At 41.5% G+C, this 19,615-nt stretch overlaps 1 protein-coding gene across 2 annotated transcripts in view; it reads left to right on the forward strand.

Annotated features, from left to right (window-relative positions):
- mink1 (misshapen-like kinase 1) overlaps nucleotides 1–19,615 on the forward strand; it is a 50,013-nt gene that overhangs the window by 8,238 nt on the left and 22,160 nt on the right. For both annotated transcript variants that reach the window (XM_088321608.1, XM_088321609.1), the window contains exons 2-17: nucleotides 3,280–3,345; nucleotides 3,619–3,801; nucleotides 3,879–3,989; nucleotides 5,834–5,924; nucleotides 6,858–6,988; nucleotides 7,060–7,114; nucleotides 10,521–10,599; nucleotides 12,646–12,821; nucleotides 12,899–12,968; nucleotides 14,233–14,443; nucleotides 14,693–14,800; nucleotides 15,286–15,372; nucleotides 18,035–18,214; nucleotides 18,289–18,459; nucleotides 18,627–18,893; nucleotides 19,026–19,105. In XM_088321608.1, coding sequence (XP_088177734.1) covers nucleotides 3,280–3,345; nucleotides 3,619–3,801; nucleotides 3,879–3,989; nucleotides 5,834–5,924; nucleotides 6,858–6,988; nucleotides 7,060–7,114; nucleotides 10,521–10,599; nucleotides 12,646–12,821; nucleotides 12,899–12,968; nucleotides 14,233–14,443; nucleotides 14,693–14,800; nucleotides 15,286–15,372; nucleotides 18,035–18,214; nucleotides 18,289–18,459; nucleotides 18,627–18,893; nucleotides 19,026–19,105 — 2,066 coding nt within the window. The remainder of the gene's footprint in view (nucleotides 1–3,279; nucleotides 3,346–3,618; nucleotides 3,802–3,878; nucleotides 3,990–5,833; nucleotides 5,925–6,857; nucleotides 6,989–7,059; nucleotides 7,115–10,520; nucleotides 10,600–12,645; nucleotides 12,822–12,898; nucleotides 12,969–14,232; nucleotides 14,444–14,692; nucleotides 14,801–15,285; nucleotides 15,373–18,034; nucleotides 18,215–18,288; nucleotides 18,460–18,626; nucleotides 18,894–19,025; nucleotides 19,106–19,615) is intronic.

Below are 19,615 nucleotides of genomic sequence, written 5' to 3' on the forward strand. Positions count from 1 at the left end.
CAGAAACCCCGACGTTGGAAAGGGATGAAAGCAGGACGGCTCATGCTTTACATTCTAAACCCAAAGCAGCAGTCTTGCTACCCACGCATCTTCACGCCATATTGAAATTGTGCGGAAAAGGATGCGCTCGTCACTTTTCTCCCTTAGGAACGAGTTGTGCTTTTCAAATGCAGAGCGACACCATCAGACGGTGTTTGAATTGGTGGTCAAAGACCTTTTTATTTCTTAAACGTGATATCGCCTGTGGCTAGAAGTATGTCAATATTCGCTACTTGGGCTGTCACTTCTTTCCTTTATTTTAAAATCATCTGTGATGCTTCAGGTCTGTCAGTGGGTGCTGAGAAACTCCAGTATAGTCATGTCATTGTGTATTTGTATAGCCCCTAATCACAAAGAGTCTCAAAGGGCTGCTGACTATTACTACCCCACCCCCTGATCTACAACTTACATGAGGGCAAGGAAAAACGCAAAAACCTCAACATGAGGAAGCCTTGACAAGGGACCACTCATGAGATAATCCCCCTTCCAGGATGACCAGGCCAAAATGGATGTTGCAATAACAATTAATACACAGATATTGTCAGCATAAAATCTAGGTTATTCATATGCTATAGAATAGAAGTGTGTTTGAAGCTTAGATTTAAACCGTTCCACTGAGGTTGCAGATCGAATCTCAGGGGGAAGAGCATTCCACAGCACGAATAGAGAACGCTCTCCAACCTGCGGATTTCTTCTTGACTCTCGGGATCACGAGTAGACCAGCATTTTCAGAGCGAAGGCTCCGGACTGGAACATAAGGGGAAATTCAATCTGAGGGAGCAAGTGCATGCATGATTTTGTATACTACCAACAGAACCTTCAAATCACATCTTAAGCTAACAGGGAGACAATGCAGGTTCACTAAAATCGGGGTCATTTTTTTGTCTTAGTTGAAAGCCTGGCTGCGGCATTTTGTGCCAGCGGAAGGCTCTTCATTTTGGACTTCGGGAGACCGGAGAGTAGTGCATTAACGTCATCGAGACGGGAAGTAACAAACGCGCGAACTATAAGCTCCGCATACGACTGCGAAAGCATAGGGCGAATTTTAGCAATGTTGCCAAGATGAAAAAAAGCTGTTCCAGTAATATTCTTAACGTGTGTTTGAAAGGTGTATAGGTGTAAATGAATATACTATGTATTGTGCATATTTTCCTGATGTTTGGCAAATTGATCATGCTGATGAGGATTTTTTTTAAAGGGGCAGTGCACGGAAATGTTTGCAATCCAGTTTCAAACTAAAATGTTAATTAATATTTGGATTTTAAATGAAAAATATTTACATGGTGAGCCATGTTTGCTGTACAGGGAATTTAAACCTGTCAAACCAAAAACTTCCTCACTAGGGTCGCGGGGGTGCCGGAGCCTATCCCAGCCATCTTCGGGCAGTGGGCAGGGGACACCTTGAACTAGTCGCAGGGCACACAGGGACAGACAATTCGCTCGCTCATTCACACCTAGGGAGATTTCGGTTAGGCCAATCAACCTGAAATGCACGTTTTTTGAATGTGGGAGGAAACCGGAGTGCCCGGAGGAAACCCACGCAAGCACGGTGGGAACATGCAAACTCCACACAGGAGGTTCGATGACCTCAGAACTGTGCCGCACACGCGCTAACCACTGCGCCGTGCCGGCGTGCTGCCCGCAAATGAAATCATCTGAAATATGAAACTACGGGTTAACAGTCATAAAAACACAATATTTTCCCAATCTTGAGTACTGAATCCATCCAGGTTTTCTGAATAGATTCAATTGCTCAATTTGTTCTGTTCTTTTATTGGATTCAGTTTACTCCAGTCCACTATTAAACTAAAAACTTGGTTCGAATTTTAATAATTCAATATCAATCGATAACTGTAGATACGAATTGCATATAGGTGGAATTGTAAGAATTTAGAAACAATTCTGTAAAGACAAACTTGGAATGTTCCGTGAACAATACATTTTAGGAATACAGCAAGATACCAAAACACTCAAAATGGATTATTTCCAAATGATTCATTTTCATCTTTGAATTTTTATCGGCTTAGGAAAAGGAAAATGTATAATGTAAAGATTATTTGTATACATACTTTATCATTTTACCATTAAATAAAATGAAATGTAAATTCACCCTGATTTGTGACTAGAGCTAGTATGTATTCTCTTTGTCATTCTTATATTAGGGTCAGTGTTCCCTCTAAGCTGCACGCGTGCGCAATTGCGCACTGCTCGCCCATTCTCAGCGCACAAGAAAATCGAGCCAGCGCACAAAAATCAGGGCTCAAAATGACTCATTGAGAAGCGACTTAAGTCAATGTTACAGTGCATGAAGGGCAAAATACACGGGTTCCCCCGACGTTGTGTCCTAAATGCCGTATTTTGAAGTCGAGAACCGGCTTCTTTGGCTCGGCTCACTAAAAGGAACCGGTCCTAAACGGCTCCTCAGGTTGTTTTTGCTTCTTTCGTCCCAAAATGACCAAATATTATGTAAAATGATGCACAACATGACTTAAAGGAAGGGGGGAATAGAACAAAAAAGAAAAAAATACCAAAATGAAAAAGTAGTGAAAAGCTGAGGAAAAAAAAGAAACAAAAGGAAGAGAAAAAAAGGACAAATTTAGAAAAAAAGAAATGTAGGAAAAAAGTAAATAGAGAACAAAAATAAAAAAGTAACAAAAAAGTTTAAAAAAACACAGAAAAAGGAAGAAAAAGTTTGTGTTGCATTCAAATAATTTCCAATGATATCAAGTGAATCTTGTTGCCAACATTGTACTTCCACTCAAAAATGTGATTAAGTACAGGTCTTTATCTTACAACCGACTCAATAAGCCCCCAAAAATGTTAATATTATGCGACAAAATACATCAGGAACTAAAAAGAAATGGATATCTTGTGAAAGAATTATAAGAAAAAAACGACGTTTGTAGGCCGTACAACCTTTGCAATAATACATGAGTCAATTCATTCAAAAGAGAAAAATCATTTTGCATTGCCGGAAACTCAGCAAAATGTAAGTTGATGTCAAGTTTTGGACATGTTTGATCATGATTTAGTTGCCACACTTGGGATTGCTGTTGCTCACTGTTGTTTCAAGCGTTGCTCACCGACTTTGTGTGAACGCTCAGACCCGTAAGGAAAATGACAGGGAACGTTGGTAGAGAGTGGCCGATGATTTTCTAGGTGGTGTTGTTGCACCTTTCTATGGTTCTCCAGGAACGCTGTACTGATGTGAGGATTCCAACTTGTGTTTTCTTTCTGCAGGATCCTGCTGGAATCTTCGAGCTGGTGGAGGTGGTCGGCAATGGGACTTATGGGCAGGTATACAAGGTGAGAAGTGCTGCAGTATATATTATTTGTGAAGATAGACTTTATTGGTCAATGAAGTATAATAAGGGTTTGTACATTTGGCATTGGTTTTTGCGACGAAGTCTCTTGTATTCTGGGTAAGCATCACTCCGATGCGTAAAATCGTTTTTGGCAGCGAGCCGATAAAAAAGAACGACTTGTACGGTTATTTGTTCCACTGAATGGCTTTTGCTCGGAACCGATGCAACAAATGTTTGAAGTTTCTTACGGTCCGGCGGCGTCGTTTGAAATCAGGGCCGCCACGTGAAGACGGGCCAGCTCGCGGCCATCAAGGTGATGGATGTCACGGAGGAGGAAGAGGAGGAGATCAAAGCTGAAATCAACATGCTGAAGAAATACAGCCACCACCGCAACATAGCCACCTATTACGGCGCCTTCGTCAAGAAGAGCCCGCCGGGACACGACGACCAGCTTTGGGTCTGTCCGCGATGGATTCCCTCGGGTTTGCTTGAGGGATCGCTAAGTCGATTTTGGGGCTTCTTTGCTGTTTGCAGTTGGTGATGGAGTTCTGCGGGGCCGGTTCGGTGACCGACTTGGTGAAAAACACAAAGGGCAGCTGTCTCAAGGAGGACTGGATAGCGTACATCTGCAGAGAAATCCTGAGGGTGAGGAATTACCATCGGAGCGTCCTATAGTCACATTTTCCTTTGATACATCTATATAAAATAGAATAGAATCTACCTTTATTGTCATTGTTACAAAATGGGTTAACAATGAAATTGGGCATGACACTCCAGTTTCACACATTCACAGTGAGGTAAAGAAACCAAGAAGATAAGGAACAGAGAAAATGAGGTTATAAAACAAGGAGGATAAGGTTATAGTTATAATTTACACAAAGAAATGACGGCATGTAGGATGTTACATAGATAGATAGATAGATAGATAGATACTTTATTCATCCCCGAAGGGAAATTCACTTTTCCAGCAGCATCCCTAAGCTGAGAACAATCGAAAATAACTGAGAACAATCGAAAATAACACGGGAGCTAATATGCATTTGGTGCAAAAATAGCCAACATAGTGCAAAAAAAAATAGTCAACATTGTGCAAGGTGAGCAGTAAACATAGTGCAGTCAACGTTGTGCAAGAAACATAGACATGAGTACCATTTTACGTTACGGTGTGTGTTTAGGGTGGTTATGGCTCTGGGAATGAAACTGTCTTTGAGTCTGTTTTATATATACTATATACACAATCATCATGTTTTAACACATACTGTCGGTCAATTATTCATTTAACTTTATCTCTCAGTTCAAAAAAATTGGCTCATAAATAAATGAGTGATTTTCAAGTGGTCTGACTTAAGGAGCCACCAATCTACCCTAATGACAGCTGCGACCCAAACGGGAAAGAACAAACGAGAAAAAAAATCTACTTCTCAAATGTATCCAATGAAGGGATTGTGCGGTATTAAGCAGAGATAGTATCATATTTTCACCTTTTTTTGTGGAAAAAAAAACTGACCAGCAAAACCAAAACCACCTCAAGTACTGTATATACTCGCATTTAAGTTTATATCGCATATAAAACTGCTTTAAAATAATCAGGTACTCATCAGGTAAGAAGTTCATACCCAAAATATTAAAAATCCATGTGTCAGAAAAGAGAAATAAAACAAATCGAATCTCAAAAAAATGAGATGTGTTCCTTCTTAAGCGCGCAAATTGATTGAACAGGAAGGAAAAAATGAGCAGGGCATTTTTGCCTATTTAGGGGTGTAATTGACCTTCCTGTTTTTTTGTTGGCATTATTTTGCTCTTGACCCACTAAAAACGGTTACGCGAGACACTTTTGGGTCCCGACCCACCAGTTGAGAAACATTTACCACCAATTTCATCTCCCTTATTATTGGTCTGAGAGCCAGGCTTATTCTGCTGAGATGAGTCGTTGCTGAGCTGGATCTGATTCGAATAAGTGCAGCTAATGCTTCTAGTGTTGTCAACAAGGCCAATAACATTAACGGCTAATCTTGCAGATTGTATTTAGTGGCTAGCATCATGGCTGGTAGCATTAGTAAGAGCGGGGAGAATCGAGTCCAAATTATTTTGTGCCTATAAATTAAATATATCTGAAAATATGCAAGTTTTACCCTGGATAAAATATGCACATTTCCATTTTTTTGGAGTACAAGCATTGCGCATTTAATAGGGTAAAGTATGACTTAAATCAGGGGTGTCAAACTCGTTTTAGTCGGGGCCCACATGCTAGGAAAAAAAGGGGTTGTGAGAGAGAGAGAGAAAAGAAAGAAAGAAAGAGATAAATATAGGCAGAGAAATAAATACTACTACAGTTGCTTTACAAGTTGTGCTTGGCATGAGTGACATGGTCTGGGCATTTTTAAAGTCGCAGCTCTTTTTTCCTCTTGTGCTTCTCTCGCCTGATCGACACCGGTAATTCGAATGAACCGACTCACTCGTAGCAATGTTTTGTTCCTCTGTGTGTCCAGGGCCTTTCCCACCTTCACACCCACAAAGTGATCCACAGAGACATCAAGGGCCAGAATGTTCTGCTTACGGAGAACGCCGAGGTCAAACTCGGTATGCTTTACAAAAAAATCAAGCTGTACTACAGTAAAACCCGAAACCTTCAATCTCTAAAAGCTTTGCCCCCATCTTGTATCGATATCGTTTCTTTCGGCTAACTATTCATCTTCAGTCTTGTTCCACGGACAGACTGAGGAGATCATTTCTTCCTCATGCCGTGAGGCTCTTTAACGCCACCCGGGGGAGTATGGAACATGACCTGCCACCCCCCCCCCCATTTGCATATGACCAGATTTTTATTACAGTGTGTATTTTCCGTAGCACTATGTAAATGTTATATTGGCTATTATTGTATTCTGTGTCTTTTATTTTATTTTTTTATTTTTCAACACAAGAATACTGCTGGAAGTGTGAATTTCCCTACGGGGATGAATGAAGTATCTCTCTCTATCTTTATCTCTCTCTCTAAATCTCTCTATATCTCTATTCTCTCTGTCTTTGTCTCTGTCTATATATCTGACTCTCTCTCTCTCTATATATATCTGTTCCTCTGTCTCTCTCTCTCTCTCTCTTTATATATATATATATATATATATATATATCTTTCTCTATCTCTATCTCTCTATCTATCTATATATATATATATATATATATATATATATATATATATCTTTCTCTATCTCTATCTCTCTATCTATCTATCTAGACATCTAGACATCTATCTATATATATATATATATATATATATATATATATATATATATATATATATATATATATATATATATAAATCTGTCCCTCTATATATCTCTCTCTCTCTCTCTCTACACACACACACACACACATATATATATATATATATATACACACATCTTTATATCTCTCTATCTCTATGCATTTATTTACATCTAGCTATTTATTCACTTATCATCGGAGCGATACACTATTGGTGCCGCACGTCTAAGATATCTTTGTCGGTGCGCGCAGTGGATTTTGGAGTCAGCGCACAGTTAGACAGGACGGTGGGGCGTCGAAACACCTTCATCGGTACGCCTTACTGGATGGCCCCCGAAGTCATCGCCTGCGACGAAAACCCCGACTCCACCTACGACTACAGGGTAACGCACCCGGAGTACTTTCCTGAAGGTCGGAAGCCGAAAGCTGACGCCTGTCCTCGTTTCTTTTCCAGAGCGATATCTGGTCCTTGGGCATCACCGCCATCGAAATGGCGGAAGGAGCGCCCCGTGAGTGCCTCGCTCCTCCGTCGCTTTGCATGACGCGCCTCACCTTTGCCAAATCTCCGCGAACGAGTCTCGCGTATGCGGTTCGCTCGTCTTCGGCGGACTCGCCGTCGTCGAACCGGTGTCGTCGTGAGCTGACGATGCGTCTGGGGGGCTGCGCGGATAGCGCCAGAAATCGCCCGTAGAAAAAAAATCACCAATCTGGTTACAAATATCCCATCTCCGACTCATTTTTGCTGACTGGACTTTAGTGACCAATAACAGTGTCTGAAACTCCTGACAAAAAGGTAGCGGACACCAGGGCCCAACCATAAAACTGCCTGCACCATTTTTCACAACTTGAAACACAATAAGACGAATCGTCGCAAAAAAAAACATTGTTGCAAAGTATTAACCAATATATAACATAACAACACTTTAAAGTTCAATTGATTCAAAATCTACTTATAACATTGATTGCATGTCTATGACATGGGCTGTTTTCCATCTGCCATCCGTATGTACCTGTATTGACTCATCTTCATTCATGCAATGTTCCCGTTGCGTGGTCTGCTACAAGCCTCTCCTCTTTCCACCATGCTTTTAATGGACGTTTACGTTTTGTAGCGTCATCCATTTTGTGAGCTTCTTTTGAATCTTTCTTCTGGGGCTGAGGTTTTGGCTTGATTCCTAAGCACTTCTCCACTTTTCTTGTGTTCTCTGTGGGTCTACTTTGGAAAATGATATGCAAACGCACGACCTTATAACGTTTGGGAAAGTCCGGAAGCACGAAGTCATTCGATGCGGGCTTCTGATCGGCTGCCGAGTATGCAAATTGCCAAGCGAACTGAAATTTTCAAACCGAACAAAAATTTCGAAATCGGAATAAAGCAAATGTTTAATTTGGAAAAAAATAAGACATGTTTTTTTTATTTTTTTTCCTTGAAAAAGTTGTCGGCCACCCGGGCAGAGACGTTGTGTAAGTTGTCCGCCCGACGTAAAAGATTCACGCCCCGAGCATTCAGGCACACGTTATTTCAGACAATGCCAATAACAGTGGAAACATTAGGGCGATGTGTGTGGCAATTCATATTTTTAAATACTTTTTGCAGTTTTGTTAATACAATTATTTAAAAATGAACTGCTTTTAAATCTCTCTAAACAGTAATACCTCGCAGGGGCTGCATTCCAAAAACTATAGTACACTATAGTCAAAACCCGTGAAGAAGAAACCTTTATTCATTTAGCTATTTATGTATTACTCAGGGGCAACCCACTGTTAAGGCTCAAGTATTTGATTGACAAATAAAAGTAATGTTACCTTTTATTTTATTTTTTTCTACAAATAACTTCTTTAAAAATAAACTCGTCATTTCTGCACAGCTGCTTGGTTTAAAGACAGGATCTACTTTTCTTTACGTGATACTTTGCCGCCATCATGGAGCTGTCCTACAGACACCAAATATTTTTCCATTATCAAACATTTTTGATAGAGCGCCAGGGAGCTACATGGTGCGGCATTTGGCTCAGCAGGTTATAGAATAGAAATCGTCTTCTTCTGTTCAGCCAATCAGAATGCAGAACATGATGTAAACCGATGTGATGTGGGATTCCTGACTGCAGGGGTTTTCAACCTTTTTCAAGCTGAGCGCTACCTTTAGTTAATAATTCACGCAAAGGGCAACCAGTTTGATAGGAATTTTTAAAATAGCAACAAAACTGGATGGCTTGCTAAATGCTAAAAAGTTAGCTTGATAGTTAGCTAGAAAGGTAAACAGGGTAAAAAACCAAGAGGGCTCTAGATAGCTAGCTAATTGAGTAAAACGCTATATAGACAGCTAATCACAAAGCTCGATAGCTAGTAAGAAGGGAGCCCAAAATTTAGCTTGAAAACTAGCAAGAAAACGTTAAATGGCAGCTCGACAGCATGCAAAAAATGTAAAACGACTAGCTATATAGCTTGCCAAATTGCTAAAAAGCTAGGAAGGTAGCTAGCTACAAAGCCAAATAGGTAGCCTTATAGCTAGCTTAAAAATGCACATTTTTTGCTCATGAACTTCATTAACCCTTTAATTCGGAATTTAGTTTGTTGTATTTCCTGCAAGATAAATCAATAAAAAGATAATAATTATTTCTTAAAAATAACACTAAATGTAAACCAGGTATGTCAAACATACTGCCCGCGGGCTGGCTCCGGCCCATTGAAGGATGTAATCCGTCTCGCCGTACATTTCTGAGTACGTCAAAACAAAAAAGCAGGTCCCAAAGTCATTTCTATCAACATTTATGTTTTTGATTTAAAATAAATGTAAACCAAATGCTCTCTCTGACCACTGGAAGGCAGTGTTGAGTTTTTATAGCGTGGTGAGTTGGTTCAGGTGTAAAACTGCATTCAGTCAACTGTTAAAATAGACCAGTAAACACATTCAAGGTCAAGCATGAAAATAATTTTCCCTATTGTTTGTGAATAAATGTGTTTAGATTAGAAGCCTCGTTATTTGTGATTCTAATCTGTTGGGAACGATACTAATGTAAGCGGAATGATAAAGCATCATAGTGAAAAACATACCAAAAAATGTTTGAGTTGACATGCATTTGCTGATCAAGCCCGCCTGGGAACCGAAAGCCTGCATCCAGCCCCAAACCCAATCTGAATTTGATGTTAACATTAGCCATTAGCCAAAATCCCGCTAACGGCGACCAAAAACGTAACAGCAGAGTGACGCACGAAGTTCAGACAAAATGATTTGGCGATATAAGCTTGCCATTGCTCCCGGTTCGACTCCGTTATTCTCCATCTCTTGCTTTCTGGTGTGAAAAATAAGTAGCCGCATGCACAAACTTGCCCCCGAGTGAAAGCCAGCTTTGCAGGGCTCGCTTCACCACCTCAGTTTTTTTGCTTACATTTCTCAGTTTTGGTGCCAAAAATTCTCTGCATCTCTCTATTTATTTATTTATTATTAATGAACACAAACAGGGTTCCTTGTGAAATATTTGGAAATAGTGAAGAAACTTTAATTATATAGAATATAAGCCGCACACCGGAGCATTCAATCCAAAAATGAACATTTCTCTTTCCCTTCAGCTTTTGCCAGCGCATAGCAACCGGGTTTCCGAAAGCAGCCAAACCCCGATCGCCCATCGAGTGTACTGTGAAACTTAAAAGCCAACCAGTCAGGTTTAGCAGCCTACCTACGCTAGGAACAGCATGACTCACGGTCCTTGTTCTTACATTCCGTATAACAATAAGCCCGAGGCAACGGGAACGATTGGATAACACCAGCTGGGCCCATGTATGAAGAACCGAGTCACCTTTGCATTTTGGAGAGAAATTCTGCCGCCGCCTTTCATTTCACGCTCCAGAATAAGCGACGACGGTTTTGGAATGACGTAATAATACACGCCTAACACGTTTTATTTCTTTCATTAGCGTTATGTGACATGCACCCGATGAGAGCCCTGTTCCTCATCCCCAGGAACCCTCCTCCTAAACTCAAATCCAAAAAGTGGTGAGTGAAATGCACAAATTGTGTTTACAAAGTGGTCCAAGTCTTCAGTGTCCTGTCAAGTCAAGTCCTGTTTATTTCTTTGGCCCTTAATCACAAGGAGTCTCAAAGGGCTCCACAGACCACAGATTATTGCAATCCACAGACTATTATGACACCATCCCCTGATCTAAAACCGACATGAGGGCAAGGGAAAGACTCAAAAACCTCGAGTCAAGTCTTGTTTATTTGGGACGCCCTTAATCACAAAGAGTCTCAAATGGCTTCACAGACCACAGATTATTGCAAACCACAGACTATTATGACATCATCCCTTCATCTAAAACCTACATGAGGGCAAATATTACACATATTATCAACATAAAATATAGGTTGTTCATATGCTATAGAGTAGAAGTGTGTTTTAAGCTTAGATTGAAACATTTCCACTGAGATTGTAGATCAAATCTCAGAAGGCAGAGCGTTCCACAGCACCGGGGCCCGGATGGAGAACGCTTGAACCTGCGGATTTCTTCTCGGCTCTTGGGATCACAAGTGGATCAGCATTTTCAGAACGAAGGCTCCGGATTGGAACATAGGGGAAATTAAATCTGAAAGCTATAGGGGAGCAAGTCCATGCATGCATGACAATACTGTATTGTTAGATGTTGACTTTTTACTTTTGGATAGATTTAAATGCTAAATACCAATTTTGGATGACTTCAAGATTATTGGTCATAAAAACAGGAGTTATGTAATTGCGAAATACAATATCTCTGCAAGTAGATCAATTAGTGCAATGGCATATTTCGGAAACCCCTACACACACAGTATAAATATATACAGTGGCTTGCGAAACTATTTGGCCCCCTTGAACTTTGCGACCTTTTGTCCCATTTCAGACTTCAAGATATAAAACTGCCATTTCTTGTGAAGCATCAACAATAAGTGGGACACAATCATGAAGTGGAACACACTTTCTTGGATATTTTCAACTTTTTTAGCAAAGAAAAAATCATCCAATTGAGAATCTGTGGGAAGAACTGAAAACTGCTGTTCACAAACGCTTTCCATCCAACTTCACTGAGCTTGAGCTGTCTTGCAGGGAGGAATGGGCCAAAATATCAGTTTCTCCATGTGCAAAACAGATAGAGACATACCTCAAGCGACTTGCAGCTGTCATCGCAGCAAAAGGTGGCGCTACAAAGTATGAACTCAATGGGGATGAATCATTCTGCACACCCACTTTTTCGTATTTTATTTGTTAAAAAAGTTGAAAATATCCATTAAAGTGTGTTCCGCTTCATGATTGTATCCCACGTATTGTTGATGCTTCACAAGAAATGACAGTTTTATATTTTGAAGTCTGAAATGTGGCAAAAAGTCACAAAGTTCATGGGGGCCAAATCGTTTCGCAAGCCACTGTATTGTCTTCGGACGAAGTATATTCTTCAAATGTTTAAATGTTCTAGAAATTTGCCCATGGTCAAAGGGGGTGTCCACACTATAGGCTGGGGGTCATTTGCAGCCCGCTGATTACTTTTAAGGGGCCCACAACATGTATATATATGTCCTCATGCTCACCCCTTGCCTGATCTTTTCTTTCTGTTCAGTCAATGGTGGCCGTCCCAAATGTGTTTGAGAGGGACCACATCTCTTTTTTTTGTGATCTAGTGGGTTTTATTGCCTTTTTAATATTGGCCCCAAAAAGTAAGGGATAAAAAAAAAAGATGACTTTGTCAAAGAAGGAAATTATTGTGAAATACAAAAATAGTGTATGAATGTCTGCTTACATGACCGTAAATGGATTATTTTTTATTTATTTTTATCTTTATTGCCGTTATATAATTGATGATTATTTAAACAATACAATGATAATCGTTGTTGGGTACACGATTTATTTATATGTTGTGGACATATACACTTTTCAAGGAGTTTTGGGGGGTCTGCTTAACTGAGAGTATTTTGACACATGGTCCTGTTTTATTAACACGTTGACATTTCCCAGTGAGACGAGATTTGATAACGGGCTCCAAATATCTCATGTCTCACAACACGCCCCTCTCGCAGGTCCAAGAAATTTTTCGACTTCATCGAGGCCTGCCTGGTGAAGACCTATCCCAGCCGACCATCCACGGAGCAGCTCCTCAAGCACTCCTTCATCAGGGACCAGCCGACCGAGCGGCAGGTCCGCATTCAGCTCAAGGACCACATTGACCGCACCCGCAAAAAAAGGGGGGAGAAAGGTCGGGAGATAAGCCGAAAATCCGCGCGTTGACTCCGTATAGAACGTGTTTGACCCCGACTCTGATTGATAACGCAGAGGAAACGGAATACGAATACAGCGGAAGCGATGAAGACGACGAAAACCGAAGCGATGACCGAGAGTCGAGGTAACGGCTTTCTTTCTGCTTCCCGAGGTTCTTTTGTGACTTTAGCGGCGTGTACTTAAAGAAAATCATTGTCACTTATTTTCTCGTGTGATCGTCAAGAGTGTTTTGGAACAAAATATTGCTCCACATTAGTCGAAATTGATTCTTATGTATAGGTACTGTCAAAGCCTTAAACAATGATTTAGAGGGACAGTCTTTATTATTTAATTTGTGAATTAAGCAAAACTACATGATCTATCACCGATGTGGAGTTTTGGAAATACCCATAGGTTGAGAATTCTCCATTTATTTGACAATAATGGGCTTACTAAGAGCTAACAAATGTTCGCCATCTTGCTTCGTGAGAAGAATGGTGCGGTTGGGTCACAATGAGTCTCCGGAGTCTTTATCCTTCCTTTTGCGATTTAACACTCATTTTCAGTTGCACAACACAATACAGTGTTGGGTCTAAAACGACCACTGAAGTGTGAGAGAGCCCAAAAAAAAATTATTGTCTAACTGTAGAAGGAAATTCAGGCAAAGACTTGTTTAGTTTTTTATAACAGCAGTTGGAGAAGGACCGTCTCGCTGGGCACACTCCTTCTGACTTTCCCCCAGCCTGCCTTTGTGTTTTATTGAGATTACAAGACAAAAGAGAAAAGATCACCCCCCCTCTTCTGGAAAATACCAACACTTTAAAATAAAGACAGGGAGACTTAGACGCCAAAAGGGAACATCAAACTGATTAGAAAATACATACCTCAAGCAAATACGTTTAAGCCTACTTTATATACAGTGACATGAATTTAATACCACTTTATATACGAAATCACGAATTTATTGTTTTCTCAAAGGAATATAATTGATAGAATAGAAGGGTCAGAAGTGTCATTTATAATGTTGATTGCTCTGTTATGGTAACGCAAGCTAGCAATGTAGAGACGGTAGCTCGGGAGGTAGAGCTCTCATCTTTGGTCCAAAAGGTTTGATTCCTCAGGTCCTCCGTGTTAAATGTGTGCGTGTGTTTGAATGGGTAAGTGTGAAGTGCATTGTGCCACGGCCTTCAGACTGGGCAGAGAGCAGCCAATGATCTCTCGGGCTGTGTTGATTACTCTCTAATTTCTTCATTGTTGTACAGCTCTTTTATACATTTACGCTTTCCATTGGGAGGATTTATTTGGAAACTTTTGATAGAAATTACCTGCAGACTGGCCTCTTTTTGGGCCGTAGGTTTGACATGGCCGTCTTAAAATGACATCCCGCCTTTTTAATATCGACGACCTAGCTCCATCCTCAACGTGCCCGGAGAGTCCACCTTGCGCCGGGACTTCCAGCGTCTCCAACAAGAGAACAAGGAGCGTTCGGAGGCTCACAAGAGGCAGCAGGCCCAGTTGGCCGCCCAGCGCCGGGACCCCGAGGAACACAAGCGGCAACTGCTGCGTGATCGGCAGAAGCGCATCGAGGAGCAAAAAGAGCAGCGTCGGCGACTCGAAGAGGTAATTCGTGGACGTGGCGTCGGCTCTCGTGAAAGACTAGCCGCTCCTTAGATTTCTTGGTTTCTGACGACGGTGTATGTTTGTGTAGCGGTTCCTATCGTCCATTCCCTTTTTAGTGCCTTCCCCTACTCTGCGGCAAAACGGTGGGCGGTTATACCCCTCGGCCGGCTCCCCGTCCTAAATCCCCCCGTGCAAATGTTGCCCCTGTGCTCATTCCTCTCCTCCCCGTCAACCCCTCCTCTCTCCCAGCAACAGAGAAAGGAGAGAGAGATGGTGAGGCAGCAAGAAAAAGGTCCCCATCGGAGACTCGACGATATGAGACGGGAGGACGATAGAAGGTTGGCTGAAAGAGAGCAGGTAACCAACCGCGGGGGAGAGCCACTTCACTCGACCAATGGGGGTGAAGCGTGGGCGTGTCAAACCGCAACACAGCGCGACCGGGGAAAATCCACCAGTCTGTTGCCATAGCAGCAAGGGTTCAAATTAGTGTATTTATTCAGAGATGAGTTTTCTGTGGGTGAGATCTCCATGTCTCTTTTTTTTTTTTTTTTTTTTGTTCTGTCTCCCGGCTGAAACTGTCTTCATCAGTAGCACAACATGCTTTGTTTATTTCCGAGCGATGTTAATCAATCTTTTGCCTCGATCGGGTTTTCTGAGCCGATCTGAAAGCGAACGCAGGCTTCGATTTTGCTACATGTTCCCGTGTTCAAGTGTTGTCCGCTCGAATCGAGGTTTCATAACTGTTCTGTGATTACGTCCACTCCCCCTCCTCTCATCTTTTTTTTTCTCTTTTTTCGCACCTTTATTCCTGGCCTCCCTGTCCCCATCTCGCCTCTCCTCAGGAGTTTATAAGACATAAGTTAGAAGAAGAACAGCGGCAGCTCGAAATCCTACAGCAACAGCTGCTTCAGGAACAAGCGCTGCTTATGGTAAATAGCCCTTGCTGATGGATGATCATGTTTGGGACGAATGTCCTCACCCACTTGGATGTTCCACAATCGCTTGCACTTGTAAGATCTGCTCGAAAATACGTCTAAACTTGCACGTTAGATGCTTCTTTTTCTCCAGGTGAAGGGTTTAAATATTGAGGATGAATTAGTACCGTATTTTCCGCACTGTAAGGCGCACCAGGTTATAGGCCGCACCCCCAAAAAATAGTTTTTGGTCCTATATTGTCCATACATAAGGCGCACCGGATGATAAGGCGCTACAATGGGAATGTGGACAAAACCGTCAGATAGTTCAGTCCAACTTATTACCCCCTTAACATTCCCAAAGCAGGCAAAGAAGCAAATACGTGTCGTAGACACGTGCAGATGCGGTGTCCGTACAATGTCACCAAACAAACATTTCTTAGTTTCCATTTTATTTTCTGCTGGCAACTGTGTGGACAGCAAAGTAAGAATTTGATTATGCAGGGAAACGGGGTTCTTTACTGTGCATATGACAATAAACACTTTGAATTGAATTGAGTTTCAAATTGGACTCATCACAGAAACATCAAGATTGTTCTAAAACAAGATACCGGGAAAATAGAAAGCTGCATAGCTCACCTAAGTTCTCTTGCAGCAATCACGTTCAATAATGATACGTAACCATGGTCTTCTTACAACCGTGAGTGTAGTAAATCCAGGAGAGTCAAATATTTACAAATACAGAAAAAATGTTTTCTCTATGCCGTAGTGCAACCCAACGTGTGATTCACGTTCATCTTTTTCGGCCAATTGCGGGCTTTATTTTGCCCCTTTAGCCTATGCGAGCCAGTAAATGATAAAAAAGGATCCGCCCCCTTTACCTCCAAATAACTTTAGCCAATAGTGACTGATTCAAATGATGATTGACACATTGGTTAGGAAATGAAACGCCGGTACATAAATCCCTGCATACACCGCGGACGACTTGGCCTCCGGGGGAAAATCGAGTCGGCGGCTGCTTGCCTTAGTTGCGAGACTTTGCGACTTAATATTGATCCATATAGAAGGCGCACTGTATTATAAGGCGCATGGTCAGCTTTTGAAAAAAAGAAAGGCTTTTAGGTGCGCCTTATAGTGCGGAAAATACGGCATATTAATGCAGGTTCATAGGTAAAATCAACAGCAATAACTGGTATCTATAATCACTGGTACTGAATCCTAGGCAAAAGCAAATACAAGTAACATCATCAGTTGTGCAACTTATCATGAATAATCAAGTATCAAATTTTGTCTTTATTGTCATCATTGTCAAACATTGTACGCACTCCAGCCAGGGTAAATATGTAAGACTTTAAAGAAGGAAAAAAGAGAAAATACTTTCAGGACAAAAGGCAGAAAAACAATGAAAATCTAGTGTCTAGAGACTGGCATAAGTTATAATAATTGCGCAATGTCAGTAAACGAATAAAAATGAGAACAGATTTTGTATGAGGGATTCCACAAGTTCTCCATGCAAGGCACACTGGACTACTAGGTGCACCTTCAAGTCAAGTCCTGTTTATTTGTGATGCCCTTAATCACAAAGAGTCTCAAAGGGCTGCAAGGACCACAGATTATTATGACACCATCCCCTGATCTCAAACTTACATGAGGGCAAGGAAAAACTCAAAAACCTCAACATGAGGTAAATGAAGAAACCTTGAGAAGGGACAGTCTCAAAGGGCTGCACAGACCACAGATTATGACAGAATGCAGTTCCAAGCAACCTAAACAATTAAAAAAATGGGTCATATCAGTGTCTGAAATAAGGTGTGCCCGGACGCCCGGGACGTACATCTTTTACGTCAGGCGTACAACTTACAAAACGTTTCTGCCCAGGTGATTGACAACTTTTTCAAGAAAGACCAAAAATGAAAGATTTTTTAATTTTTTTTTCAATAAAAACGTTTGCTATATTCCAATTTTAAAATCTTCATTCGCTTTGGAAATTTTGGTTCGTTTGGTAATTTGCATACCCGGCAGCCGATCAGAAGCCTGCATCAATATCTTTGTGCTTCCAGACTTTCCCGAGCGTTATAAGGTTGCGTATTCGCATATCGCTTTCCAAAGTAGACGCACAAAGAACACAAGAAAAATGGAGAAGTGCTTAGGAATCAAGCCAAAACCTTAGCCCCCCAAAAAATATTCAAAAGAAGCTAACAAAATTAATGATGCTACAAAACGTAAACATGCATTAAAAGCATCGTGGAAAGAGGAGTTCACGTGGCTTGTAGCAAACATTGCATGAATGAAGAAGAGTCAATACAGGTACATACTGATGGCCGATGGAAAACATTCCAATGAATGTTATAAGTAGATTTATAATAACTTAATTTTAAAGTGTTGTTCTGTTACATATTCTGATTATCAATCCTTAATACTGCGATTAGTCGTCAAGTTGTGAAAAAACTCTGAAAAGTTGCCTGCCCTGGTGTCCGCTTACTTTTTGTCATGAGTTTCAGACACTGGTATTACTTGTTTTGGATTTTTGACCAATCTGAAGTGTGACAAAACCAGCTATTAACAATTCTGTGTATTTTCTGTCAGGCCGGAAGAATACGTAAATTGCCACCGTCTTTGTTAGTGTTCTCGGTCGTTTCTGGCAGAATCGCTGACCGCAGTGTGATCCTTGGTTCAGGAATATAAACGTAAGCAGCTAGAGGAGCAGCGGCAGTCGGAGCGACTGCAGAGGCAACTTCAGCAGGAGCACGCTTACTTGGTGTCCCTGCAGCAGCAACAGCAGCAGGAAAAGAAGCCCCAACTCTATCATTACAACAAGAACTTGGAGCCCAACAACAAACCGTCCTGGGCTCGAGAGGTAAAACCCATAGAAACTAGCATAAACCTGCTCTAAGGCACTTGCTTCAGTCTCGACTTTGATCCTTTCTTCAGGTGGAGGAGCGAAGTAAGCTCAACCGACAGGGCTCTCCCAAAATCTGTACCACCGTCTCCGACACGGCCATACAGTCCCGGTCAGACTCAATTAGCCAGTCTGGAGGGGCCCAGTCTGCTCAGACCCCCCCGATGCAGAGGCCGGTTGAACCTCAAGGGGGACAGGGCAAGGTGGGTGGAAGCAATTGTTTGGTTTCTTCTCTGGAACTTGCACTAAAAGTTTTCACTTTGCAGCTTTTAACGCAAACATTTTCCTCTTTTTTTTTCCTTCTACTGGGCTTGCACTTATTTTCTGGGTCTAACTACATCCACCTTGGTCTTCTGCTGCCACCTTAAAGTTCCAGATGGCGCATCTGGTGCCATTAAAACCTTACGCCGCCCCCGTCCCACGCTCGCAGTCTCTTTGCGACCAGCCTACTAAGACCATGTCCGCCTTCCCTACCCAGGACCCCTCCCTAGCCCCCACACCCCGACCTATGCACTCCAGGGACCTAGTCCGTCAGAACTCCGACCCCACGTCGGAGACTCCCGCGCCGCTGGCGCACCAAATCCGAGAGGACCGCGGGCCTTGGATCCGCTTGCCAGATGTGGAACTCCCACCCAAGGTATCATGGCTATAAAAGTGGATGGTATTTCAAACGTTTGCAAAGAAGGAAATCCTAAATGTTTTGGGTTGAGTAATGAACAAATACACTGTGCTTGTTTTCATGATATCATGAATAAATCCTGATCCTCAGATTCCGCAGAGAACGGCCTCCATCGCCACAGCTCTCAACACAAATCTGACTTCTGGCATTCGGCACCCCGTCAGAGCAAGGTACCTTCTTTGCTGAATGTGTTTTTCTTCTTTTATTTTAACTGTAAGAGTCAATTACTAGCACTGGTATGAAAAATGTTCTCAATTATAAGGTTTGGAGTCGTGTAAAATGATATTATTATGGATGGCACATACTATTGTTTTTTTTAAATGAATGAATGAAGGAAAACTTCATTTCGAACATTAAAATAAAAACTGGACAAAAACAATAACTCAACACCAATATAATGTGACATAACGTTCGAAAAGGGGTAGTAAGAAGCAGACTCTTATTTTCCCTACTCTTTCATCTTCCCTATTATTTACATTTTACAGATAGCTCCTCTTTTGTGTCTAATATAAAAAAAAACTCTCTAATCATCGAAGTACCCATCTCTTAACGTTATAATGCTACTAGTCACTAAATATCATTGTGACACCAATGATAATAACAACAATAGCAATTATAACAGTTATGATATAATAATAGGAGAAAATGAGTTGTAAATGCAGTATTTCCAATCTCTAGTA

The sequence above is a fragment of the Urocampus carinirostris genome, chromosome 17, assembly GCF_059441175.1.
Source record: "Urocampus carinirostris isolate Australia breed hairy pipefish chromosome 17, RoL_Ucar_1.0, whole genome shotgun sequence".
Lineage (NCBI taxonomy): Eukaryota > Metazoa > Chordata > Actinopteri > Syngnathiformes > Syngnathidae > Urocampus > Urocampus carinirostris.